The sequence below is a fragment of the Megalobrama amblycephala genome, linkage group LG3 (assembly GCF_018812025.1).
Source record: "Megalobrama amblycephala isolate DHTTF-2021 linkage group LG3, ASM1881202v1, whole genome shotgun sequence".
NCBI classification, from domain to species: domain Eukaryota; kingdom Metazoa; phylum Chordata; class Actinopteri; order Cypriniformes; family Xenocyprididae; genus Megalobrama; species Megalobrama amblycephala.
In genome coordinates this window covers 44,717,586-44,736,052 of record NC_063046.1, presented here as the reverse complement: position 1 = coordinate 44,736,052, position 18,467 = coordinate 44,717,586, and the positions used below count along the sequence as shown (strand labels likewise).

General features: G+C 38.3%; 1 protein-coding gene across 5 annotated transcripts in view; it reads left to right on the top strand.

Moving 5' to 3' along the window:
- The window catches only part of pcdh7b (protocadherin 7b), a 139,623-nt gene extending 124,542 nt beyond the window's left edge, over positions 1–15,081 (top strand). For 3 of the 5 annotated variants that reach the window (XM_048185624.1, XM_048185627.1, XM_048185626.1), the window contains one exon: positions 11,239–15,081. In XM_048185624.1, coding sequence (XP_048041581.1) covers positions 11,239–11,663 — 425 coding nt within the window. In that variant the 3' untranslated portion in view covers positions 11,664–15,081. Of the gene's footprint in view, positions 1–10,088; positions 10,108–11,238 lie in introns of all 5 variants that reach the window. The other 2 variants (XM_048185628.1, XM_048185630.1) reach the window with 2 other exon arrangements.
- The last annotated feature ends 3,386 nt before the right edge of the window (positions 15,082–18,467 follow it).

Below are 18,467 nucleotides of genomic sequence, written 5' to 3'. Positions count from 1 at the left end.
GATGCACAAACAGACACTGAAATATTAGCATTAGCTTGAATCGTAAGTATACCTGCCATTACACACAACTTCAAGCCTTCTCTGCATTGACATACTGTACAAGTTCACTGCAGGTGGCCGGACTATGTGTGTGTTCAGTGTTGTTCTCTCTTCCAGCAGTCTTCAGGTACAGTAAAGAGGCTATTGATATCTTAGTTCCAGCTCAGGAGTGTGCAGAAGTGACGATGCACACTGACACTGGCCTTGATGTAGCTCAAGCCACCTGCGTTAGAGGCAAGAGACACACCATCGGGGCACATCTTCACACTTACAGTCATTTTATAATGTAATATAATATAATATAATGTTTATTTATTTATTTTTTTTTTTTGCGACCCATACAGTTTGGAACTGGTTATCTTATGTAGGATTGCAGAGAGAGAGAAATCAGATTTACATTGAGGATTGGTAGTGTTGTCCAACAAGTTTCTGATTTAAAATGGAAATATGACTCATGTGCACACTTAAAAGGTTTTTAAGATGACAAAAATGGCTGTTTGGAGGATAAAGGTGCTTAAAAGCACATTGGTGTTTTTTTTTTTTTTTTTTTTTTTTTTTTTGCATGCTGAATGTCACCATTTAACATCATGGGACCATGTAAATGAATTTAAGCCTTTAGTCTGAGCAGAACCACTACAGCATTAAGTTATTTTGCCATTACTTTGAAGCTAAGTTAGTATACGGCTTTAATGTGGCACCTTTCTGGCTCCATCGAATTAAAGTGTGTTTTAGCACAAAGGGCTCTTCAAACAGGAGTGATGCTAAGTTTAAAGTTTTTTGGGTGCTAAATTGAGAGAATAAAATGGGCCGCTTTAATGCTTTAGCAATTATCTGTTCCCACGCTTGCCAGCATCCAGGCAAAAAGAATGTGTTGTTCTTCATTTTCTCAGGACCCGTATATGCACGTCCCCATTTTGTCTTGTTCCCCATTTTTTTTTTTTTTTTTTTTTTTTTTTTTTTTAAGATCATCACATAGTTCAAAACCTTGAAAATATACCACTGAAGGTGCTCACAGCCTGTGTGTCTTTGCCCAGTTCATTCATCCTTAATGAAAGCCTCACAAACCAAAGCCTGACTAGGCTGAGAACTTTCCCTGAAAGTTCACTCGACTTTTGATGAGGTGCTAGACTGAGAACTGAGAGGACGCCTCATCAAGACCTCACGGCTTAACCCCGCGGAAATATGAACCCCGCTCATTTTGCAAGTTTTCGCTCAATTTCAGCAGGCCTGAAGGGCCAAAACCCTCCAGTGTTTGAGATCTGGAACAGGCAGCTAGACCCTCTCTACCTCCGGTTTACTTAATTAGCCTCTTCCACCCCTTGGCATGCTGGGAATTAAACATGGTGACTCAATCTGGTGCCTTTTCATGAGAAATATATGCAGGTTCCACGGCTAAGGCAAAGTGGTGTAGTGTGTGGCCAGTTAGGTCGACTAACAGAGAGGTTATGAGTCCGTATCCGCAGGGATGGTGAGCTGTGTGTCGTTGATGAGATGAGATTGTAGAACGTGTAACATACACAAGTGGAAGTATCACGACAGTACGACACATCTAAATTGGTTTGCGGTGGGAAACAGTTTTTGTTTGTGACCGTGTATAAATTGATTAGGAATAAGCCGGTGTAGCATTAAGTAAAAACACTTTGTTTTAAAGCAGCACTCTTGAGATATTTAATTAAAAAAATGCAAGCAGAGGCTGCATCCGTGTCAAATCACGGCGGAAACAATTGTTTGCCGTTCAGAGTTTGGAAATTCAGTCAACCTTTATTGTGTGCTTCAAACAATCTGATTTCCTTCTTCCAGTCTCTCTGTCTTTCATTTTCCTTCTCATTCTCATTCTCTCTCTATCTCTATCTTCCGTCTATGCTTGCATGTGTACTGTATATATATAGTGAAAGAGAGAGAGTTATTCCTTCCTCTGTTCCGTTCCCTCTGTGGTAAGTGGAGCAAAGCACAAACCAGTAGGTTTGTGGGATTTAATTGAAATTGTATTTTGACAAATACGCATTTAATGGTGTAAAATAGGCTATTGTGTGTGTGCGTCTGGGAACGTGCGATAAGGCACCCAGTTCTGAGCCAATGAGACGAAGTCTAAAGACCAACAGTGAGGGGAAAAAACACACACACTCACACACAGCCACAAACACACACACACACACGTGTGAGATTTTAATCCCCGTCTGTCTCTTACTTTCTATATATCTGTCTTTTGGCACAGAGTCAATCTTAGCTCAAGCCCTACCATTTTCTAATATATATGTTACAATTTTTCAATTTTTACTGTCTGTCCACCTCCTGAATGCTTCCCACCCTATCACTCATACTCTTTGTCATGGAAATTGTGTAATATATGTGTCAGCGCTTGCAATGCATTTGACCGCTGAAATGTTTTTGAGTAATGTGGGGGGGGAAAGACATTTACTTAAGTTTTAGCTTTGTGAATGTTGCAGTCGAACTAGTCTTTTCAAATGCACAATGCATAATTGTAGTTTTTTGGACTGTGGAAATGTCTTCTGCTTTCCCAATTTAGAGAGCTAGACATGTCAGCACTGTGATTGCGTATGCATATGAGCACACTTGCTCTTTTTTATGACAGATAGATGAGAAGTCAGGAAAATGAGGGTCAGCGCCACATTTCCGAGACTCGTGATGCCTTCTGATGAGAGAGAGAGAGAGAGAGAAGGAGCGAGAGATGCCGAGAGAGGGAGTCGCATTAGGTAATTGGCAGTGAGATAGTCGGCAGAATGAAATTATGCTAGTTAATCTCTCCTCAATTAATCATAGCTGGAGAGCTCTAACGGTAGACTAATTATTTCCCCAAGTGCTTTTAAGCACCATAAGGGGCCACCTATACCTGTTCAACACTAGTGAGAATTTGCAGGGAATTTGGTGCATTATGAGTATTTTTATGTATATGTGGTTGTGGATTATTATTATTATGATGATGATTATTTTTGGCCCTATCATTAGTAGTAGTTTAGTAAAGGAAGGTTCTGCCTAAAATAAGTGTAAGAGAAATTAGAAATATAGTCACATTGTGAGAAATAAATTTACAATTTGGAGATATAAGTCCCGATTATGGGAAATTAACTTGCAATTATGAGAAATAAAGTCACAATAACAACAAATAAAGCTGCAAATATGAGATATATAGAATTACATTGTGAGATACATTATATATTCACAACCGGGAGATATAACATTGCAATAAATAAACATTTACATTGAATGATTGATTGGTTGGTTGGCTGGCTGATTGATATACAGAATATACAAAACAAAACAAAAATCGAGAAAAAAATGTATTGCTCAACTCAGTAGTATAAGTTTATTATTGTCACGGTCGGCTGTAGTGAAGTACTTGACGAAAGGAGTGGAGAAACAAAAACAGTCTTTATTAAATCCAAAAGTAAAACTCAGGAGATCGCAGGAGAATAAAAAACACAACCACTTTAAACATAGGCGATACCAGACACAGAGCTAAGGAAACTCAGGGCTTAAATACATAGGGAACGTAATCAAAGAGAAACAGAACAGGTGTGTGGAAACTAACTAGGAGCTCTAGGTAAACAGGAACAGAGCACACAGAATAAAAATGAAATCAAAACAGAACACAACAGGATATACACTTATATGTATATTATGTATATTATATTTTGAATAAGAAGTATTTGAGTTCAAATATTGATAAAGCTGAACACAGTGTGAGACACTGTCATTGGTTTCTTCTGAAACTAGAAGAGACTTTTACATTTATTAATTCAGAAGACATGTGAGATTACTAGAGTTAATAAAATAAAAAATCAAGGGACTTAAGAAAACAGCTTACTTTTCTCTATTTAATATCATTGCTGTCCTGGAGAAACATTCGATATATTAAAGGGATCTCATTCATGAGTGTGAATGTAAGATCATAATTCGTCTGGTCAAGTCTGATGTAGAGATAGAGAAAGAGACGGGAAATAAATATACACATCACTCTGCCGCACCTCATTGCACCATGTCTGACATGGTTCTTCTCCTGCTGTTGTGTTGCTGTACACTCTGTTGTCCTGGCTCACTGATGCAGCACCGCTGAAAGCATATGCAGCACAACTCTGAGGTTACTGAAGCAAACCAGGTCAACAGCGGCCTCGGTCCTCCTGAAGCTTTACCGGCTCATTCTCGCCCATCACGTTAGCTCAGCTAAAGCACTCGTGAGCTGACTGCTGCGTTACCTCGTCTAATGCTATTAGAGGGCGTTATGCTGTCAGTTTGCTGGGAATTTCCAAGGGAAAGCGCGAAAAAGTTACTTTTGCTAACTAAATTATTCTGTTTGCCTGTCAGCAAGTACGCTACACTGTAGGTCATATGGTCCCAAACATGTTCACTATGAAGATGTCCCACTAATGTGTGACAACCAGAAAGTTTTCAGATACTTTTTTCTTACTTTTGAGTTGTGATAGATAAATACCTAAACATCCTTTAGACGCATTTTTGTGAGAAACAAAATGTATTATTATTTTATATAGCCATTTGTTAGATATTTTAGTGTGGCTTAGCGTAAGTGTCTATATACATTTTTTTTTTTTTTTTTTTCACATAAAGGTGATGTTTGATGATAGATGTGATGGCTTGAGGGTGTCCACACTGTGCTAAGAAAGTTATATTCTCTAAAAAGTCTTATTATTTCACAAGCCATTTGTTGGATATTTTTAGTGTGGCTTAAATGTCCATACCTTTTTTTTTTTTTTTTCATAAAGTCAAATAAAGGTGACTTTTGATGATAGATGTGATGACTTGAGCCTAGGTGTCCACACTGTGCAAATAAGAGAAAGCGTCAGAGAGAACATTAGATCAGCAGCCTGAGTCTAAAAGGACAGTCCAGCATTATTGAATCAAATAGACAACGCTTACTGAAAAGAAAAGATCGGTCTCCCTCGTTTTTCTTTTCAGTGGTGTCTGGTGAAAAGAACAGCCATCTCTTGTTCTGATGCCTCCTAATGAAAATATGAAACTCGTGAAGCGTCTGTGGATAAAGACAAGATAATGTGTTAAAGAGGGGTTTTAATCTCACTAAGAGAAAGAGTGTGAGGCTGATTAGAGGCTGATTTTAGATGCAGGAGAAACAGACAGGGACTTTCACAGAGGGACAAAACATTCCTATTGTTGAAAAGAAATGGAGGGATTGTGTCTCAGTATGTGTACTTCCCTACTACACAGTATGCAATATGTCAGTAGGATGTCATGATACAGTAGGTGAACAATACCAATATGATGTAATGCATCTGCTGAGATTCTGATGTGTGAAACAAGTGGACACTTTGCTATCCCATAAGGCCATGAGAGCTGAGAAGCTGTCATAATTGAAAAGTTGACACAAAAAAGTGGATGATTGTGAGTTGGCAGCTCTTTTCAAGTGCTATAGATATTAATAAAGTTGCTCCTTGTGGTTGAATTGTATTTGTTTAACAAAACCCAAGTAAATTTTATTCACAGTTGCTGTTAGTACTCTACGTTTGGGGTTAGTGCAGATTTTTTCATGTTTTTGAAAGAAACCTCTTATGCTCATATATACCTCTATATGCATATATATATATATAATATACAGTGGGTACGGAAAGTATTCAGACCACCTAAATTTTTCACTTTTCATTTGCTAAAATCATTTAAGTTCATTTTTTTTCCCTCATTAATGTACACACAACACCCCATATTGACAGAAAAACACAGAATTGTTGACATTTTTGCAGATGTATTAAAAAAGAAAAACTGAAATATCACATGGTCCTAAGTATTCAGACCCTTTGCTCAGTATTTAGTAGAAGTTCTTGAATGGCCCAGCCAGAGGCCTGACTTAAACCCAAGTGAGCATCTCTGGAGAGACCTAAAAATGGCTGTCCACCAACGTTTACCATCCAACCTGACAGAACTGGAGAGGATCTGCAAGGAGGAATGGCAGAGGATCCCCAAATCCAGGTGTGAAAAACTTGTTGCATCTTTCCCAAAAAGACTCATGGCTGTATTAGATCAAAAGGGTGCTTCTACTAAATACTGAGCAAAGGGTCTGAATACTTAGGACCATGTGATATATATATATATCTGCTGAGATGTTAGGGTGTTTGCTATGCTCATTTCTGTTTCACAGACACACACAGATTGACTGGACAGAGGGGGCAGCAGTTCTGTCTGGCAGTTATGTTTTGGCAGGGCCTCCTATCCGGAAAACGGAGAGCAAAAGAGCGGCCTGTAGTTTAGCAGGCCTCCAAGGGATGAGGCTTAACTTGCACAAGATGAAAACACATGCACATGCAGAGCACTTAAAATATAGAAAAACGACTAATGCCTTCATGCGCAAACATGTTCGCGCGCGCTAGAAAAACGAGGCATTAAGCCTTAAACAGCAGGACAAAATACACACACACCCAAACACATAGATTACAAAATCCTCATATCCCTGTCAATTAGCTGAGCCTCTGGCCCACTTACAGCTTTCCAGAACCCTGCCACCATCCTCACAACAGCAGAGCTCCAACTGCGCCAGGGAATCCACTTTTGTCCACACGTAATTAACTCACAGAATAGCTCTGAGAGCCACATCTTCCGTTCCCCCCTCCCGCCGTTACCCTGATCTCTCGTTTTCAAACCCCTCCGTCGGAGAAGAGTGGATGTTTCTTTTGAGTTATTCAAAAGGACTGGCTGTGGAAAATGGCAGGCATTATACTCCGAGCCCCCATCGGCTGAAAAGCCCACTATACGGAGTGACAGTTAGCATGCCACAGAGCCGCATGCGTTTCCGGCCTCTCTGCAGCCCGGCGACGCTCGCTCTGCCCTGGGCTAGAGGCCCGAGTATGGCCCCTTTTGTTTGCATCTCCAAAGCCTCTCTTTTCAGACTCAAAACTTGAGTTTTAAAAGTGGCTCGGGGTCAAATTTAAAGGCATGGGGGTTTTAGGGAGAATGTGAAGTCTGCAGGCCCATGAACATTAGTTCACTATTGTAAGTGTTTTTAAATTTCATAGTTTAAATAGTTAAAAAATTGGCAACAATTGTTTAGTCAATTTCTGGTTGTCAGACTTTATGGGTTTTGTTCATAGTTAATATGCATATTGAGAATGTTTTGACAAATGCTTTAAATGTTTAATTTCATTTTAGATTTGACCAAACATTGAACAGTATCTTATATAATATAAAGTGGATAACCAATGGAATTTATTTAAAATCCAAACATTTAAAAAAAAAAATGTTATAATAGTTTAGAAATCAGGTAGAAATTATAAAGACACTTCTGGTCAATCTTTAGTGGATTGTGTTCTTAGTTAATGTTAACTACAGCTGTGTTTATTTCATATATCACTATATAACTGACCTTGGTACAAGTTGAATACAAGTATTACAAATTAAATAAGTAAAGTGATGTTAGTTCTAAGAAAAAAACTTTCAGACATTCTGGTTGCATCCATTCAAATATTTAAAAAAGGAGAGAGCGAGATTAATGAAAATGGATCAGCAGATTTCAGTCTGACTTATTCACACCTGTAAGATGTTCATTTAAATGAAACAAGGTGGAGGCAAAGCCATTCTAGCAATGATTGAATTCATCTCAATGCATGTTTGACCCATGTCTGCCCCCATCTAAATGCTTTGAATTATTGCTGCTTCAGATTGTGTCTTTGAGTGACATGTTAAATGGTATCCATCTTACCTCTATAATGAGCTGGAAGAGAGACAGAGATTGTGCAAATCACAATTACATGCTGTTATATTACATTAACTGCAGCCTAGAATCAGACAATGTTCTGTTCCATTCGCAATGAGATCACTGGACAAAACTGTTCTTAGAAGAGAACCTAAAATAGGAGCACAAACTAGGAAAGAAGGAATCCAGTTAAGACTAGACTGAGCTTATACATGAGAAGATGGCTTACACTGGAATAGAACAAACTTATATGGAAGAAAAAAGAACATTGAGCAGAACACTATACATAATATGTCAGCGGTATAAAGTTTCACAGACAAAATGATCCAATGTACAAAAAATGCATCTGTGTTTGACTTACAAGGCCAATTTCCAATGCACATTCAGGCTAAACTGTAACCAGTTTCTTTTTTTTTCTTTTTTTTTTGTAACCACCATTTTTGTGAAATTTCTGTGTATGATGTATACAGAATTTATTGCTGGAATAGAAAAACAGCAGCAGGCTGTATGGCAGCGGTGTGCAAGGAGCGCCAATGGAGTACTGCTCTCACGCATGCTGCTCCTTTTGTTGTTTTTCACTGGAGGAAACTGTAGCTGAAGTCGGCACAGTAAGCGATAGATGAAAAGCCAATGTATGGCCTTGAGGGGCCAGAGCACTGCGAGAGCCAGGCATTGGAGTTGAGAAGCTGTGGAGATGTGGTAGTGGTCTGAAAGACTGATTGGCAAGAAATATTCATCAGAACACTAACAATTGAAATCAGCTGGACTTGAAGTTGACTTTTTGAAGAATATCCATTCTTTTCCATATAATAAAACACTGTAAAAAATCAAAGGTTGAGAAAACTTAAAAATCTGCTGAAGTTTGTTGCCTTAAACTTTTGAGTTTTCTCAAGTTGTATTCAGTTTATACAACAAAAAGTTGAGAAAACGCAAAAATCTGCTGAAGTTTGTTGCCTTAAACGTTTTAAGTTTTCTCAACTTTTTATTTTTTACAGTGAAGTGGGTGAGGACTGTGGTCTTCTGAAGTCATACAATATCTTTGTGTGAGGAACAGACTAAATTTTAAGGCTATAAGTCTAGCTCTCCTTGGTATGTTAATGAGAGAAGTAGCAATGATTCTTTTGATCCAGATCTTTTCAATGTATCAGATCTTTTGATTCAGACTGAATGATTATTTAAAAAAAAAAAATGACTGAACTACTGATTATGATCGTTTTATGGGCGTTTTACATCCTTTTTGAAGCTTGAAGTCTTCAGTCCTCATTCATTTTGATTGTTTGGGAAAGAGCAACCAACCAGCACATTATTCACAATTTCTCCATTTGTTTTCCACAAAAAAAAGTCCTATACGTTTGAAAAGACATCAGATTTTCTTTTTCCCCAACTACTTCCTTACAGAGACTCAACACAATGTTTTAAAGAGATGAGCACCTAATCATACGCTGACGTTTTCTTGACAGTCGTGTATGTGAATAACCTGTTACAGTTCTTAATGCCTCTTTGAACACATTAACTGTCATATAAGATTTATCCAGCCATTTTGTAATCCCTGTCTGAAGCATTAACATTGCGCTGGCATATCGACGTCCTGCAGATCGGAGCCTACACACTCATCTTTGTTATTAGTGCTATTGAGGTACCGTCGCTTGACTGAGCGTTCATTGGTGCATGACAGAGCTTTGTGGGACGAACGTACATCCACACCTCTCCCTAGACACTGGGCAGCAATCCAGCCTTACGGTATCATAAAAGCTCACAGGAAGCGGCACTGAACTCTTTCTGTGGGCAGGAGTCTCCGTCAGACCCAACTAACCCTTACTTGCCCACAATGCAACCGCACCGCAGAGATGCCGCTAAAGCTAACAGGAGCTCTGCAGGCATTATAGTCTGGCCTTGAGGTTAGAACGACATGTTTGGGGGTTTGGTTGAGGTCAGTGAAAGGTCCTTACCAGACAAGGATGCTAAATTGGTTTGTGTTAACAAGTATCCCAAACTAGAGACAGCCTGAGTGGGTTTAAACGCAATCCTGTTGTGATCGGTGACTGAAGAACGCCATTCATAGCACTCTTTCTTTTCACAGCATTGATTTCCTGGAATTTAACGGCTTTACAATAAATGTTGTGGAGCGACATGTTTGTATAGATGTTTATTTCTTTTCTCACTCTCAATTTTTCTCAATCTGTCAAAAAATATCTTTGTATAATACACCATAGAAGACATTTTTCGCAAACATGCCATGCAATCAATTGATTCTCAGATAACTGCAACACATTATGCTTTTTTTCTGTCTGATACCTTTTTCTAAATTGATTAATCTTACTTAGTATTACACTGTGAAGAAACTGAACAGTGATTCTACCCTATTCTTTCTTTGCAGGAGAAAAAGAACATTAAAAGTAAGCCATGGTTAACCCAAATTTTTGCTCTTCAACAAAAGGCAGCATGCTTTTTTCTTTCTTTCTTTCTTTTTTTTAAGATTCGCAATCACCCTCTCTTGCTTGTGCCATACCTCACATTTGGTCATTAACTGACCATCTCTAACACTGCAGCTTTGTGATTTGGCATCAATGGTTAGGGATTTCAGCATTTAGTGTTTGTGTGCACTTCAGCTTAGTGAACTTCATATTCAACCGTGTTTGTGCATAGAATTTTTGTGCATCTGATGGTTATCTGTTTGCTTGTCAAGTGTTTAAAAGTGTAAATAGAAAATATTTGTTCAGAAGACATTCTGAATAGAAGAGATGTTAAGGATACTTGTGGCTTTGTGGCTTTGAATCTAAAATGATCTCTTCTCCCAGTCTGGGAAAGTAAGCAATCACTCAGATGCGTGACAGTTAGACAGTTAGAGCCTCTAGAAAAGCTTGCATAATCCTTTTAACTCACATACTGTATATGTGTTAAAGATGTAACCAAATAGCAAGTCCTCCAATATACCTTTCCACAAGTACACTGTAGATGTTTCCTCAGGCCAAGTTGGTGATTAACAAACAAAAAAACTTTTGCTAAAATTTAATAGCTTTTGTAGAGTCAGCTTGTTAGTTGAAACATAAAAAAACACGCCGCATACACAACGCATGCATAAAAACACATCAGCTACACACACTCAGCCATTAGAGTTGCATTTAAGCCATTAGTTTAGGAGTCAGAAGTCACAAAACGGTAGAATTGCCCCACGTTTTCAAAGCATGGTTCTTTTTAGAGCTCACATTATTTCTTCTGTTTAATTTATGTTTTAGCTTTAAGTGTTGTTGTTTGTGTATGTACGTTTCCATTTTTGTGTAATGTGGTATGTGTTGACCATGAAGTTACAGTGATTAAAGTACATAAATAAGAAATTGCACAGAGCCATAAATATTTAAAAGGCTTCATCTGACACTTGCAATTCTAGTGCCGATTTCATGAGACACATACCACAATTAATTTTTTAGTTTCAATACTTCAGTGCTTTCTTTTTCTCCTGCTGTTTAAAGCCAAACAACGTCATTAATGTTCCACCGGTTCTGTTTCCTTCTCTCCGTTTCCTCCAGACTCTCGGCCCCTGCCTGACGTAGCTATGACGGGTAAATGCACGCGGGAGTGTGACGAATACGGCCACTCGGATGCCTGCTGGATGCCTGTGCGCACCTCGCCTGAACGTAGGCCCAAGGCCACCCCTCCCAAACTCTCCACCTTCATGACCTCCCCCGGGGGCAGCGTTGCCGAACAGCCCGGCAGCCAAGAGGCTCTAGCTGTTGCCAACGGCGACCCCTCGCACCTGCTGGGCGACCGTAACCGTAATCTCCTTAACAAGAAGATGGCCTCCTCCTCCTCATCCTACGACGCCTTTAGTTCAGCTGGATTTTCCGCCAGCGAGGAAACATCTCGCCCCATCGAGGAGATTCCGCTAGCGCCCACAGGTGAATACAAGCCGACGCAATGCGGAACTCTCACCAGGCGGGAAGTTTACCTGTAAACGACACTCGGCAACCGGGAAGGGACGATGACAGTGACTCAGCATGGTTAGAGATGCTGTTAGCAAACCAAACCCTTAAACAAAAGCAACATGGATTCTCGCACAACTAGTGCGGCGTTACTTTCGAACCTAAATAGAGTAAAAAAACGTGGAATTACATGTTGTAAATGTGCGTGAAAAGGATGAGATGGAGGAGGGGGAAGTGGCTGAGGTGGAGAGAGGGGAATGCTGGTGGATAAGTGCTACTTTGCTGCTAGCGTATCGGGCCCCGTAGACTTCCCCAAAGTGCTGCCTGGTTTCTGTAGACCTCTTTATAAACATGCATGCATTATCTAACCCCTTAAGAGTGTGTGCCCCTTGAGACGGACCTGGACTATACATTTTTGTCTTTGTTTTTATAACTGTTGCTATGGCTATGGGAACCGATAAGACTAGTTCTGCCTTTTAATCCGACTTTATTTTTCGGGGGTGGGCGGGAGTGTTTTTATGTGGATGTATTATATCCATATGCAATCAGTCCAAGTACTGAACTGTCCACACAGGACGACAAATCATGTCAACAAAGAAGAAGAACAAGAAAAAAAAGACTGGCCAATGACGAACGAAACTCATAACTAGATGATGGCGGAGCTCTTCATATGTTGTCACTGACTTTAGCATTTTACAAGGGTTTGTAGATACTCAAATGGCGCAAGTGAACGGCGTACGCGCTGTACAGCGCGAGAAGCAAGTTTACCTGTGTGCCTATCAACCTCACGTACACACGAAGGAACACAAGCATACACATGTTTTTGTCGTGTGGGTGAAGTATTGTACATAAATACAGTATATATATATACTGTAAACATACTCTGGACACACGCATTGAAATCACGAGCGACCCGTTTCCATCCCGCTCCCACATACCTTTGGAAGTAGAGGGAGTTCCTTTACATCCCAGATATTGACAGTTAATTGCCTGAATGTCACAAGTTTGTGTAATTGTGTGATATGTGAAACTATGCTGAAGTTCTTCTTTTGTGGTCTCAAGATGGCCTCCCGGCACACACACATTTGCAAACACACACAATAGATCTGCACATTGTACATGCACATTATAATTAGCCCATAAAGTCACAGCAACGCTATTTGGATATGCTGCTGGGGTGAATTAGTCTAATAATATTGCCCTGCTCAAGAGCTTGGGCTGGCCCTGTGTAACATTCCTAGTATGAATGTTAAATAGAGCAATAAAGTCATTCAACAGATTCAATCTCACACACTACAGAAGAGTAATCAAGAATGAGAACTTGTGTCCCTCGTATAGCAGTCAGAGTTAGTTAACCGACTACTTGTACAATCACATTAAAAGTTTGGTGACTACAGGCACGACAGGAGCGATTGCAATGAGACGCATGATGCCGCTGTATAACCAAAGTATCGGGAACAACATGACGTGATGTCTCAGAGAACTGGGACAGGGAAGCTCCTTTTTTAGGTCACATGTTGCTTTAATTACCTTCACATATGTTTCTGTGCAATGTGGGTGCACATTTATACATGCATCATGGGCCTATCCCAAACGATTTGCAAGAGGAGGAGTATACTTAGGAGGCTTCCTGCTTTTAAATGGTGGTAAATTATTCAGATGCAATTGTTTTTTTGTTTTTGTTTGTTTTTTGTATGTTAATGATTCCTTGAGTTTGAACGGACTGCCTTTTTCGCAGCTTCCAGATCTGTAGTCTGTATGTACTACTCGTGTTTAAAAGAAGTGCTCTGATGCTTACAAACTGTATACATAGATATGTACTTTTTATTGCACGTTTAAAGGGAATCTACACTTACTATGAAAAACAAAACAAAAAAAAAGTGTACAGATATCATACCCTGTGAACATGGAAGTCCACTGCTTGCGTTTGTTAAAAACAGACACTAGACATTGTAGTATATGACTATGTATATTGATTTGACGAGGATGAAAAAGAATCATACCCATTCGTGATTCACTGATTTATTTAGCATCACATCATCCGTTGCTTATTTATCTGATTTATTTATATATATATTTTTTAAGCAAATGTACTTTTATCCATTGGTTCTGTAAAGTTTATATTCTTTTCACACACACACAAAAAAATGTACCTTTCATTATGTAGAAAATGAGTTGTGAAACTTGATTTCAGAACAATTCAAAAGGAGTCTCACGTACCTCACAACTCACCGTTCTGTTTGTTTTTCAAATATATGCTCATAATGATGCCCTCTTCAGATCTCATCAGTCATATATTTCCCTTTCCCTCCTAGTGCCACTTTGTATATGTAGTGCTTCTGTTAAAAAAAAGGAAAAAAAAAAAATCAAAACAAAACTATAGAGTGAATGCAAAATATGCAACTGTGCCTTTTTATACCTTTATTGGTATGACTCGTTGGTTTTAACCAGTATGAAACCAATTGTACTGAGATGCTTTCTAAAAGTGAAGGAAGAGTACTTTATGCTGAAACTACAGTCCTGGCAATTTTACTATGATAGACTTTCAAATAACAAAAGCTTTTATCTTGTGGCTTCTTTAAGTAAGCTCAGTCAAACTTTGTCAAGTATATTGATGAGTTCCAACTGTACATGTCATAGGTGATACCCTGGTATATTCATCCATTTCAAAGTTAGCATGGTCACACGTCCAACTGGGATTTTTACGGCAAGGTCAACTTTAGTCACGAAAGCAACAGTTCGGAAAGGATCGGTAATAATACAGTTCTGCAATGGTGGCACAGCAAAACGGAGAAAATGCAAAGTGTCCATTAGGGATGAAGCAAACGCGCTTAGAGGAATTCTGCAGTTTTCATGATATGAAAAGGTAGAAGAAAAACAAAGCTCCAAAGGTTTTCGAAAGGGACACACACCTCAGAGGACTATAGTGTAGATATATCAGCTGATTAGTTACAGTAGGAGCATCTGGCAGTTGTGTCTAAAAAAGAAACCAAGGAGATTGACACCTACGTCTACTGTACATGCCTGGAAACAGCCTGCACCTTAATTCTTAAAATACATTTGACTTTGTTGTCGATGTGCTGAAACCGCTTTCTTTAATTGTTGTTTGCACTCTGAGGTGTGTGTTTCTTAAGCTTTCAACTTAGAAGATATAAGACTTAGGTCATAGGACACATCACTGACAATGAAAAAAGAAATTGTAATTTTAATCATACTCTATTTGTCCTGCGACTTGGATGTTGATGTAGAATTGAGGATTGATTTTAATCATTGTTTTATTAGGAGTCACTATGCACGCAGCTTAGCTGAACATGGCAAATGTACTGAGCGCAAGCCCACCTCTATTTATGATCTATTTTACATATTTTTTGCTTTTGTACAGGTATTTCTGTAAATAAATTGCTTGTCATTTTTGTCTCTGCAGAAATTAAAATATACCATGATACAAGAGTGGCTGGATTTGTTTTTCAAATGTCTTTTGGGATGCTCCACAAAGGATATTACGTAATCATTAAATTTGTCTAATTATACACTGAATACTTAATGCATGGATGCAAACAATGAAATGAATAAACAAATAAATACACTTCTTTTTTCCTTTTTAAAAAAAAACAGGAAGTAACACATTTTGTGACCTTGGAATTATAAGGTTCTATCAGACATTTTTGTCAAAATTGTGTTATTTGTGTATTATTATTCTGTGACATCTTATTTACATTGTGATGTTTTTTTTTTTTTTTTTTTTTTTTTGAGAACTAAAAGGTTATATCTACAAAGAAGTATGAGATGCAAAAAACTTTGAAGCTCAATATTTCCAAACTGCTCAGAATGCAGATAGAACCTTATAATTCCAAGGTGGCGATTTTACATAAACCACAAGTCATAGAGTGCACTTATACTTCACCATCACAGACCGGCAAACAACACGCCTTTAAATGAAGCCTTTTACTTTGCTATAAGTTGTGAGGGCAAACAGGCTTCTTTGACATCTGTTGGCAGCAACCACCAGAGTTTAGAAATGATTAGAGAGCAGACAGTTTCTTCCATTTTCCCAGTGCTATTAAAACTTTCATTGAGCGTCAATCATCAATCAGAGATAATCATAGCACAGTTTAGTTTTAATGAATTCCTAAACAGAATCAGACTCGGTGCATTAAAATACTGTCTAGACAGATATACAACAACACTCAAAGCTACAGTTCACACTGATAATCAGTGCTTCAGAAACTCATCCATAAGATCTAGTAAAATATGTATAATATTACATTACAAATCAGCACCACACTTTTTTAAATTCCATGTAAATCTCACTACAATGTAATTAATGTACCAAAATAGAAAGTTCCTCTGTGACATTTTCAGTGTTCTAATCAAATTTAAATTAATGTTAAACACTGTGTCCAGACATATTAAGACAACTGCTTTGTTTAGATTATTATGTCCGTGTCTGGTGTAGAGTGATAATGGCACAACATGTTTTTTTTTTTTTTTTTTTTTTTTTTAAATGTGGGCCAAATGTGGAACATGCATTTCAATTGTATAGTTCTATAGTGAAAGTCAAGATGAAACTAGATGTCACAATGAATGTGAGTGCAATTGTGTTGATGCATCCTTTCTTTAATGTGTGCTTGTGTGTGTTTTTATTTATTTTATTTTTTTTTTTGAAAATGTAAAAGTGATGAAAGTTTTCTGAGATGGGTCGGTTTAGGGGTAGGGATAGGGGTAGGGTTAGATGATAGAATATACAGTTTGTGCAGTATAAAAATCATTATGTCCATGGAAATCCCCATCTTTTTCAAAGTGATACATGGACTGCATGAAATTATGCACACACACACACACACACACATTTGTTTTTGTGAATTGTGGGGACATTCCATAGGCATAATGGTTTTTATACTGTACAAACCGTATTTTATATCCCCCTACACTACCCCTTCCCCTAAACCTACCCATCACAGGAAACTGTGCAGACTTTTACTTTCTCATAAAAACTCATTCTGTATGATTTATAAGCCTTTTGATAAATGCGGACATGGGGTAATATCCTCATAAGACACCCTCTCCTTGTAATACCTATGTCATACCCATGTCGTTATACAAATTTGTGTCCTGATATGTCACAAAAACACACACACACAAAGAGTTGTTTTATTCAGAAAAGATATTATTCAACAGTAAAAAAAAAAAAAAAAAAAATGTCACAATTAAAACTAAAAAAAGGCTTATAATTTGAGCTGCAGTCTGGATGCACTGTAAATAACAGGAATTATTTTTGTCTCTATGGTTAGTTACACAAGGACACTGGTAACACAACCCTAGAGATTTGTTTAAAACACGCATTATTTACCCTGTGCCCTAGAGAGTTTGCTGACTTCCACTTTTGCAGAAGGGTGCCTAAACTCCCCAGAGTTCACTGCTGTTCCCTACTCAGCCTCATAAAGTCCCTCAGCCAGTATGATGGATGGAGCACTCACAGAGGACTGACCCTGGATCAGCAGCTCTCAGCTGCTGCAGAAATCCAACATGACCCTTGAGGTATGAGAACACAGCTATTACACCCCAAAAAACTCTCTAACTTCTTTTGGACTCAATAATATAAACTTGTCCCTAACCTTTTTGACCATGTTTGACCATGATTTATGCAATGCTCCAAATACAGTCTTCCTGGGTGTAAAAACAATAAACTATAGTTATGAACATTTGCACCAACAAACATTCATTTGACTCCCCATCTGTACAAAGTATTATGTAATCATGTTCATAAAATATGAAGGCAAGAAAGGACACCTAATTCTGAATGAGAGCAAACTATGTAACTGTGTTCATCCCAATAGCAATAGCATGTAATGTATCTTCATCAAGATCAGATGTTAGGGTGTGGTAAAGGGGAGAAATGGAAAGAAATGGAGATCCAGATAGAGCGAGAGGGAGTCGATACTCAGCAAGGATAATTAATAATGTCATTGATCAGCGCTCACTGCTGTTGTGCTCAAGATGGTGTTTTGAAATGAATTTCCCTGTCATATTTAACCCTGCCTTTGTCAGCTGCTGATTGAGAATTATATGAACCACTGAGGCAATGCCACAACATATGGGCACAGCCCATACCCTGTCAGTGCAGAGGTATGTTTACCTGATTTATGATTTTCTAATATTCTCCTCTGTATAACGGGAAATTCAATCAAAGGCTGTTAGCACTTTGTACAATTGATTTTTGGTATTTGTGTGGCCTATTTTTTTCTCCCTCAGTATGAAGTGAAAGAATTAAATCACCATTTCAAGCGCTCTGAAAGCGAAGATCTAAATGATGGGTTAAAAAAGAGGCCTGCAATAACTATGTATTTAATTGAAGCTATAAAGATTTTATCACCATTATTTGTGGGAATAAAGCACCCCTGGGATAATATTGCTGCAGCATATGATGTTGTATTTGAATCAGGAGTGAACATCCAAAAGCAGGCATACCTTATATGTACACATACACAACATCACCTTTTTAAAGGGTTAGTTCACCCAAAAATGGGAATTTCTGTCATTAATTAGTCACCCTCATGTTATTCCACACCCGTAAGACCTTCGTTCATCTTCGGAACACAAATTAAGATATTTTTGATGAAATCCGAGAGTTGACTCATCCATAGACAGCAGTATAATCAGCACTTTCAAGGTCCAGAAAGGTACTAAAGACATCGTTAAAATAGTTGACGTGCCTGCAGTGGTTCAACCTTCATTTTATGAAGCGACGAGAATACTTTTTCTGTGCAAAAAACAGAATAAAATAACAACTTTATTCAACAAAATCCTCTCTTCGGTGTCATTCTCATACGCTGTTT